The 10,000-nt window shown below is 36.1% G+C and overlaps 6 protein-coding genes and 2 non-coding genes across 8 annotated transcripts in view, besides 2 other annotated features; 4 read left to right on the top strand and 4 right to left on the bottom strand. All coding sequences in view use genetic code 11, as the record gives it.

Moving 5' to 3' along the window:
• Window positions 1–10,000: part of a sequence feature (JLA, junction IRA-LSC) that runs on past both edges of the window.
• Window positions 1–10,000: part of an inverted repeat (inverted repeat B) that runs on past both edges of the window.
• Window positions 303–413, bottom strand: psaI (photosystem I subunit VIII). The gene has a single exon. It carries the CDS (start codon window positions 411–413, stop codon window positions 303–305), a length of 111 nt encoding a protein of 36 aa, NP_054509.1.
• Window positions 1,165–2,703, bottom strand: accD (acetyl-CoA carboxylase beta subunit). The gene has a single exon. It carries the CDS (start codon window positions 2,701–2,703, stop codon window positions 1,165–1,167), a length of 1,539 nt encoding a protein of 512 aa, NP_054508.1.
• Window positions 3,468–4,901, bottom strand: rbcL (ribulose-1,5-bisphosphate carboxylase/oxygenase large subunit). Its single transcript has one exon. The coding sequence runs from the start codon at window positions 4,899–4,901 to the stop codon at window positions 3,468–3,470; it is 1,434 nt and encodes a 477-aa protein (NP_054507.1).
• On the top strand, window positions 5,719–7,215 carry atpB (ATP synthase CF1 beta subunit). The gene has a single exon. The coding sequence runs from the start codon at window positions 5,719–5,721 to the stop codon at window positions 7,213–7,215; it is 1,497 nt and encodes a 498-aa protein (NP_054506.2).
• On the top strand, window positions 7,212–7,613 carry atpE (ATP synthase CF1 epsilon subunit). The gene has a single exon. The coding sequence runs from the start codon at window positions 7,212–7,214 to the stop codon at window positions 7,611–7,613; it is 402 nt and encodes a 133-aa protein (NP_054505.1).
• On the bottom strand, window positions 7,835–7,907 carry trnM. Its single transcript has one exon. It is a non-coding gene; the product is annotated as a tRNA-Met (tRNA).
• trnV lies at window positions 8,098–8,741 on the top strand. Its single transcript has 2 exons — window positions 8,098–8,135; window positions 8,707–8,741. It is a non-coding gene; the product is annotated as a tRNA-Val (tRNA).
• Window positions 9,828–10,000, top strand: part of ndhC (NADH dehydrogenase subunit 3) — a 363-nt gene continuing 190 nt past the window's right edge. The window contains exon 1 of the mRNA in view: window positions 9,828–10,000. This exon is cut by the window's right edge and continues 190 nt beyond it. Within this exon, the coding sequence (NP_054504.1) occupies window positions 9,828–10,000 (173 nt within the window).

Raw genomic sequence — 10,000 nt, 5'->3', positions numbered from 1 at the left:
AATTCATCAAATTGGTTAAATCTAAAATAATAACATACTCTTTATTTAATACGATCCCACTATACATATCGATATACATAGAGATTCACCGACTACATTTCAGCCATCCAGCGATCCTGATCTATTTGAAAATTGTTAGAATTGATATATCCATATATCATATTTCTGCGGGCATAAGAGTTTTTTCCTTTATGTTCGGTGGAAATCACATGTTATACTATATTCCAATAAATAGATATCTGTGTTATGATACAAGTCCACGTTTTCAAAAAAAAAATGGATGAGATTGGGTCCCAGCGGATCTAAACAATCTTATTTTTTTGAACATGAAGAAATAAAGAAGCCATTGCAATTGCCGGAAAGACTAGGCCTACTAACGGCACAAAAATAGATGGAAGGTTCAAATTTGTCATAGAAGGGGTACCTCGATTTACTATTTGTATCTGTTATTATGTTATTATATAAATAAAGATATCTTGTAATAATTATAATTAAATTAAGAATTTGAATTCTAATTACTAATTAGAAATTAGATAATATTTATTATTAATAGAATTTGAAGAATTTGAAATTCTTAGTATAGATCTAAGTATCTATATATCTAAATCTAACTGAGTAGGTATAATAAGTGCAAAGAATGTAGAACTGTAGAACTAAATAAATGGACTTATTCATCCCCTACATGAGAAAGATATGTATCATAATAAACTTTATTATTTTTCTTCATTTCTTTGTCTTTTGTTCTTGTCTTCTAATTTTCTAAAAATAGATAAAGAGTTTCTTACAGATTATCGAAAGATTCGTTCGAATCCGACCCAACATGAATTTTTAGCTAAAATGGTTTTTCGGGAGATAGAGAAAGATACAAAACTCTATTATCTATATTTGAATTTCAAATTATATACCTAAGACAAGAAGAAGAAATTCGTTTTATTTTCCTAATTTCACGAAAGGAAGAACTCACTCTTGTTGATAAAGGCTTCTTGATTCGTAATCAGGAATATAGGTCAAAAAAAGAGTTATCCTCAACTTTAGTTTTGATTCTTTCTACAATTAGATCTTCTATCACCAAAGAAAGCGCCATTATTATCTTATTTACTTTGATTCCGACAAACTAACTACTTTTTTGCTACAAACACAAATAAAATAATTGAACTTAGTGCTCTACTTGATTTTGCTTGACTTTTGATTCAAAGGAAAAAAGGCGTGGAGCTTAAATAACTCACTCAGAACGCTTTTTAAAAGATTACGTGGTACAATTAGGTCGAATAAACCCTTCTGGAATAAGTATTCAGCTGCTTGTGAACCTTCGGGTACTGTTTTATTCAATGTTTGTTCAATTACTCTTTTACCTGCAAATGCAATGTAGGCGTTGGGTTCGGCAATAATGATATCCCCCAACATACCAAAACTAGCTGTCACTCCACCAGTTGTCGGAGATGTAAGGATTGATACATAAAATAACTTTTTATTTAATTGATAATCATATAAAGCAGACGATATTTTAGCCATTTGCATCAAGCTCAAACTTCCTTCCTGCATGCGCGCCCCCCCAGAAGCACACACTATAATAAGGGGTAAAATTTGATTGGCAGCGTATTCAATCAAACGGGTGATTTTCTCTCCGACTACGGATCCCATACTACCCCCCATAAACTGAAAATCCATAACCCCAATTGCTACGGGAATGCCGTTTAGTTGGCCTATGCCTGTTTGAACAGCCTCGGTTAATCCTGTCTTTCTTTGATAAGAATCAATACGATCTTTATAAGGCTCCTCCTCCGAATGAAATTCAATGGGATCTAGAGAGACCATGTCTTCATCCATAGGATCCCAAGTACCCGGATCGATCAAAAGTTCAATTCTATCTGAACTACTCATTTTCAAATGATATCCACATTGTTCACAAATATTCATTTTTGATTTCAAAAATTTCTTATAATTTAATCCATAACAATTTTCGCATTGAACCCACAAATGCCTGTATTTTTGAGTTACCTCGAGATCATTAGAACTTTCTCTTATAGTTAAATCACTGCCCTTCGTGCGAGTTCGTCTACTGGAACCCTCGTTTTCACTACTATTTCGACTTTCACCACCACAAACGGCCCTATAAATGTAACTGTCACCGTAATTCTCACTACCACTTATAATGGAAGTATCTATACAGATTTGAGACTGAAGATAACTATCAATGCAACTATTAATGTGATTATTCCAACTATATTGAGTATCATACATGTAAGAATTATAGTAGGGATCTTCGCCCCTAAATCCATTATTCCGATAATTCGAGTTTCGATAACTATAAAAAGAACTTTCTAGTTCACTCAGAAAAGAATGATCGTTGTCAATCTCAAAAATATGATTTTCAATATCAAAATAGATGGAATAACTGTCTCCATTCCTATCACTAACTAAAAAAGTGTCATCAGAGATGAAATTCCGAATGTCTTTAACGCCGAATAAATAATCAACATTACTGCAACTAGAATTGTCACGATTCCTCCAACTATGAATGTTTTTCACTTTTCGATTTGGATCTTCATTGGTATTTTCAATAGGACCAAGACTGCCCATTGATTTATTTAGCCCACACCTGCGTTCGAACTCCTTCTTAAACAACATCGAATTAAACCACCATCTTTCCATAGAGTTTTCTTGCCCCCTATTTGCATGAAAATACAATAGATGAATAGTCATTCGCTATAAAATTATTTATTTGAATATCTTATTTCCTATCAGACTAAGCATAGAAATCCAATCACTAGGATTATTAACTAATAAGGATTGTGAGTATTGAAAAAAAGTTCTGAATCTGGGGGAACACTTCACTATATATTAATATGTTGGAACCCCCTTTATATTATTTAAAATAATATAATTTTTAATAAAGGGCGGCTTCTCCTATGTCGTGTCAAATTCGCATCGAAAAAAGAGATTTGTCCTCTCCTATAAAGAAATAAAAAAATAATTGTTTCGTAAAATCTCGTCTAATACTAATATCTAATCACTAACAAATCTAAAATTTAATAAAAAAATAAGTAATAAATTAAGGTTCTATTTCAACACGGAACAAAGGGGACAATATACAGGATGGGTAGAAAGAGGTGTGATACTTGGCTTGATTCAGGGAAACTACAAACTACAGGATAGAAAAGAATATACCAATCCTAAGGATCCGTAGGATTAATTGTGGATCCAAGACAACAATAGAAAGATTTGAGTCTTAGATTTTGATTTAGTTTTCTAGATTTTGTATTTCAAATCTTGTATATCTAGGTAAGTATATACTTAGTCAAAATATATGCAATAGAATCTTTGTTGTATTCGGCTCAATCCTTTTAGTAAAAGATTGGGCCGAGTTTAATTGCAATTCAATTAAGAGAACGAAGGATAATTACTTGAGTTCTTTCTCCTTATCCTTCTTTATTTCCTGCTAATTTATCTGCTAATGTCTACTGTTTTTACTTATCCAAAACGTCCACTGCTGCAAAATTAAATACGATCTCTTTCCATACTTCACAAGCAGCAGCTAGTTCCGGGCTCCATTTGCAAGCCTCGCGAATAATTTCATTACCTTCCTGAGCAAGATCACGTCCTTCATTACGAGCTTTTACACATGCTTCTAGAGCTACTCGATTAGCTACGGCACCTGGCGCATTACCCCAAGGATGTCCTAAAGTTCCTCCACCGAACTGTAGTACGGAATCATCCCCAAAGATCTCGGTCAGAGCAGGCATATGCCAAACGTGAATACCTCCTGAAGCCACGGGTAGAACACCTGGTAAAGAGACCCAATCTTGAGTGAAATAAATACCGCGACTTCGATCTTGTTCAACAAAATCATCACGCAGTAAATCAACAAAGCCCAAAGTTATGTCTCTTTCACCTTCAAGTTTACCTACTACGGTACCAGAGTGAATATGATCTCCACCAGACATACGTAACGCTTTTGCTAATACCCGGAAGTGGATACCATGATTCTTCTGTCTATCAATAACCGCATGCATTGCACGGTGGATGTGAAGAAGTAGACCATTATCTCGGCAATAATGAGCCAAGCTAGTATTTGCGGTGAATCCCCCCGTTAAGTAGTCATGCATTACGATCGGAACGCCCAATTCTCTAGCAAATACAGCTCTTTTGATCATTTCTTCGCATGTACCTGCAGTAGCATTCAAGTAATGCCCTTTGATTTCACCTGTTTCAGCCTGTGCTTTATAAAGTGCTTCGGCACAAAATAAGAAACGATCTCTCCAACGCATAAATGGTTGTGAGTTCACGTTCTCATCATCTTTGGTAAAATCAAGTCCACCGCGAAGACATTCATAAACAGCTCTACCGTAGTTTTTAGCAGATAACCCCAATTTAGGTTTAATAGTACATCCCAACAGGGGACGACCATACTTGTTCAATTTATCTCTTTCAACTTGGATCCCATGAGGCGGACCTTGGAAAGTTTTAACATAAGCAGGAGGGATTCGCAGATCTTCCAGACGTAGAGCGCGCAGGGCTTTGAACCCAAATACGTTACCTACAATGGAAGTAAACATGTTGGTAACAGAACCTTCTTCAAAAAGGTCTAAAGGGTAAGCTACATAAGCAATATATTGATCTTTTTCTCCAACAACACGCTCGATGCGGTAGCATCGCCCTTTGTAACGATCAAGGCTGGTAAGTCCATCGGTCCATACAGTTGTCCATGTACCAGTAGAAGATTCGGCAGCTACCGCGGCCCCTGCTTCTTCAGGTGGAACTCCAGGTTGAGGAGTTACTCGGAATGCTGCCAATATATCAGTATCCTTGGTTTGGTACTCAGGAGTATAATAAGTCAATTTGTACTCTTTAACACCAGCTTTGAATCCAACACTTGCTTTAGTCTCTGTTTGTGGTGACATAAATCCCTCCCTACAACTCATGAATTAAGAATTCTCACAACAACAAGGTCTACTCGACACGAATTCCGTGTTAATGAAACTTTTCACAGGAATCTTTCACAAAATTTCCAACTAATACTAATATTATCAACTAATCAGAATGTTTGATTATTAGACCATGGTATTTGATTTGCCAAATACATCATTATTGTATACTCTTTCATATATATAGCGCAACCCAATTTTTCTTTTTTACTTTTTTTTTTTTTGAAATGGAAATACCTGACTAACCTAAATAATAAGAACTTCCCCCTTGACAGTGGTATATGTTGTATATGTAAATCCTAGATGTGAAAATATACGGAATTCCTCTATGAATCTATGAAAGGTATAAAAAAGAAAGAAAAACACAAAGAAAAGAATAGGCTAGGCATAAATCGATATGCTGAAATTGAAATCAAAAATAAATAAGAAGAGGAGCCAATTAGATACAAATAATGAATCGTAATAGAAATAGAAAATAAAGTTCAGGTTCGAATTCCATAGAATAGATAATATGGATGGGATTGTCTATAATGATAGACAAATGAAAGACTTTCTCAAGATTCTGATTCATCCACTTGAGATTTTAAAATTAAAATAGGTTGGGTGGGCTTGCAAATTCACTCAGTCTCAGTGAATAAGTAAACAATTGAATCGGTTCAATTGCATGGTGCCAACGAAATCGAGTGCTAATTCCCATTTTATTGAATTAACCGATCGACGTGCTAGCGGACATTTATTTTGAATTCGATAATTTTTGCAAAAACATTTCGACATATTTATTTATTTTATTATTATGAGAATCAATCCTACTACTTCTGGTTCTGGGGTTTCCACGCTTGAAAAAAAAAACCCGGGGCGTGTCGTCCAAATCATCGGTCCGGTACTAGATGTAGCCTTTCCCCCGGGCAAGATGCCGAATATTTATAACGCTCTGGTAGTTCAAGGTCGAGATAGTGTTGGTCAACCAATTAATGTGGCTTGTGAGGTACAGCAATTATTAGGAAATAATCGAGTTAGGGCTGTAGCTATGAGTGCTACAGAGGGTCTAACGAGAGGAATGGAAGTGATTGACACAGGAGCTCCTATAAGTGTTCCGGTCGGGGGAGCGACTCTGGGACGAATTTTTAACGTGCTCGGAGAACCTGTTGATAATTTAGGGCCTGTAGATACTAGTACAACGTCTCCTATTCATAGATCTGCGCCCGCCTTTATACAGTTGGATACAAAATTATCTATTTTTGAAACAGGAATTAAAGTAGTAGATCTTTTAGCCCCTTATCGCCGTGGAGGAAAAATCGGACTATTCGGGGGAGCTGGAGTGGGTAAAACAGTACTTATTATGGAATTGATTAACAATATTGCTAAAGCTCACGGGGGCGTATCCGTATTTGGCGGAGTGGGTGAACGTACTCGGGAAGGAAATGATCTTTACATGGAAATGAAAGAATCTGGAGTAATTAATGAAGAAAATATTGCAGAATCAAAAGTAGCCCTAGTTTATGGTCAGATGAATGAACCGCCGGGAGCTCGTATGAGAGTTGGTTTGACTGCCCTAACTATGGCGGAATATTTCCGAGATGTTAATGAGCAAGACGTACTTCTTTTTATTGACAATATCTTCCGTTTCGTCCAAGCAGGATCCGAAGTATCGGCCTTATTGGGTAGAATGCCTTCCGCTGTGGGTTATCAACCCACCCTGAGTACCGAAATGGGTTCTTTACAAGAAAGAATTACTTCTACCAAAGAAGGGTCCATAACCTCTATTCAAGCAGTTTATGTACCCGCAGACGATTTGACCGACCCTGCTCCTGCTACGACATTTGCACATTTAGATGCTACTACCGTACTATCAAGAGGATTGGCTGCCAAAGGTATTTATCCAGCAGTAGATCCTTTAGATTCAACGTCAACCATGCTTCAACCTCGGATCGTTGGTGAGGAACATTACGAAACCGCCCAAAGAGTTAAGCAAACTTTACAACGTTACAAAGAACTTCAGGACATTATAGCTATCCTTGGATTGGACGAATTATCCGAAGAGGATCGTTTACTCGTAGCAAGAGCGCGAAAAATTGAGCGTTTCTTATCACAACCCTTTTTCGTAGCAGAAGTATTTACCGGTTCTCCAGGGAAATATGTTGGTCTAGCAGAAACAATTCGAGGATTTCAATTGATCCTTTCCGGAGAATTAGATGGTCTTCCTGAACAGGCCTTTTATTTGGTAGGTAATATCGATGAAGCTACCGCGAAGGCTATGAACTTAGAAATGGAGAGCAATTTGAAGAAATGACCTTAAATCTTAGTGTACTGACCCCTAATCGAATTGTTTGGGATTCAGAAGTGGAAGAAATTGTTTTATCTACTAATAGCGGTCAAATTGGCATATTACCAAATCACGCCCCTATTGCCACAGCTGTAGATATAGGGATTTTGAGAATACGTCTTAACGACCAATGGTTAACGATGGCTCTGATGGGTGGTTTTGCTAGAATAGGCAATAATGAGATCACTGTTTTAGTAAATGATGCGGAGAAGGGTAGTGACATTGATCCACAAGAAGCTCAGCAAACTCTTGAACTAGCGGAAGCTAATGTGAAAAAGGCTGAAGGAAGGAGACAAAAAATTGAGGCAAATCTAGCTCTCCGACGAGCTAGAACACGGGTGGAGGCTATCAATCCGATTTCATAACTAGTTGGTACGTTCGAATAATAAAAAGAAGTTCTCTTTCTAATCCTATTTAGATTCTGTCGGGTGAATACAATCAAATACAATCAAACAGAATCCAATTCTGATGCAAAAATTCAAATTCAAAAATGAAATAGAAAAGATACAAAATCAAAAAATCAATATCACTAAGGGTGGGTCGTAAACCTTATTAGATACCATTGACTCTGGTATCTAATAAGTTTTACCTACTATTGGATTTGAACCAATGACTCCCGCCGTATGAAAGCAGTACTCTAACCACTGAGTTAAGTAGGTCATTTATCATCCCAAAGAGAACCAAATGAAACCCATCCTGTCGATGGATTATAAATATCATATTACTTAATAAGCAATACTAATCTAAGGAATACCGCTCAAAGAGATCAAAGATTGTTGATGTTGGATCATGGAATATTTATCTTGACAAGAATTTATCTACATGATAAAATATGTATCACAAGCACTAAGGGCTATAGCTCAGTTGGTAGAGCAACTCGTTTACACGCGCGCCAATGTTTTTCAAGGGAGTTCATCATACAATCAGAAAAATTGATCTTGTTGAGAAATCGATGTCTTACTCCATAACTTTGAGGGAACCATAGCCTGACAAAGAGTTCGGTCCAATTTGGACGCCCATTTAGGAGGTGCCAAACAGACCCCATCATTGATTTGAGATCTTGATAAGGTGAATACCCAGTCTATTCAATGCTAGGCATAATGAGTATAAGGACCTCAAAAAAATCTCTTTTCGTCATATGAACTTTAAGGTGTATGAAGTTTCATATTTGATTTTTTCAGCAGAACGATAGAGACTTCATTTAACTTAGGTTGATCTAGGCCAGAGACAGACCTACGTCAAGATAATCCCACCTTTGAAACACTTTGGTAATGCTCCCAAATAATGAATCAGAGCACATGGAGCCATTTCCTTATCTTTTTTTCTGTCAAGAAAAAAAATGGCAGACTAACTGATATTTATATCAGTTAATGAAAGAGCCCAATGCAAAAAAAATGCATGTTGGGTCTTTGAAACAGTTCAGATCATTTTAATAATAATAAGTTTGACCTGTTTTACCGAGAAGGTCTACGGTTCGAGTCCGTATAGCCCTATAAAAATGCAAAATCCAAAAAATTCTATAATTTTCATTTCTTCATTATTATTTCTTGCTTGTAACTAAGTGAAATCCAATTATTCCTATAAGTTTACTCACGGCAATCGTTTAAGCAGATGAAAGAAAAAATGCATATCAACGGATCCAATCGATATTGATTTTTTCAATTGCGGATAAAGAAACCAACCTTTCGTCATTAATCTTCGGAGGCGAATTACATATTCATATCCACAATAAAAGAATTAGTGAGACTCCCTTTCTTTTGATATCCCCAATCTTATTGAGTTGTGGAAGTCAAATCATTTCACGGGCCTGGTGAAATGAAAAACTACGAAGAGGAATTCACATGGATTTAGGAAGGGCCTGCTGTATTTGTGTACAAGCTAAAGTTTTTTGAAAAACGAATACCTTTGGTCACTTTCATTGTCAAATAGGCTTTTCCTTCGTATACCTTACTTACCTCGACCTAGCGAAGCACAACACGAAAAAGGCAGTCCTCTTTTTCTGTATTCAACCAAGAAAAACCCCGTCACCTGGATTCGAACCCTAATACTATTATTAAATAATAATAATAAGGAATATACCAACACAAGATCTTCTAAATCTTGAGATGGAAATTCCTATACATTCTCTTCTATTTGATTACTTGTTCTATTCTAAATCACTAAGAAAAAATAAGAAAAAAGACCTCCTGATTCTATTTATAGAAAAAAATAGAAATCTTTAAAGAATTTCTAATTAAAGAAGAAATAAGATAAGTAATTAATTTAGAATTCCCCGTCTTTAGAGAAAATCCTGGATGAAAACAAGAGAAACAAGAGAATTTGTATAAGAGTAATATATAGTTAGAAGGTTCTACTAACTAAATAAAATGGAAATAAGTATAATGGAAATAAAATCGGATTCCAGTCGATGAATCTTGCAATGAGATATGCCCTACAATAAACCAATAAACAAAGCAAACTAGACGGTTCGATCAAAATGAATTCTTGTTTTGACTAAATAGTTATGGATGACTTGACAATTCCAATTCGAATCGACCAATCGAATCCGGTATATTTTCCACGTTCATAGGAGTGCGTTTATGTTTCTGCTTTACGAATATGATTTTTTTTGGGCATTTCTAATAATATCTATCCTTGTTCCTATTTTGGCATTTTTAATTTCCGGAGTGTTAGCCCCGATTAGCAAAGGGCCGGAGAAACTTTCTACTTATGAGTCGGGTATAGAACCAATGGGCGATGCTTGGTTACAATT

This window comes from Nicotiana tabacum, plastid (genome assembly GCF_000715075.1).
Source record: "Nicotiana tabacum plastid, complete genome".
NCBI lineage: Eukaryota > Viridiplantae > Streptophyta > Magnoliopsida > Solanales > Solanaceae > Nicotiana > Nicotiana tabacum.
The sequence above is the reverse complement of the archived record's forward strand: the minus strand, read 5'-3'. Positions and strand labels throughout refer to the sequence as shown.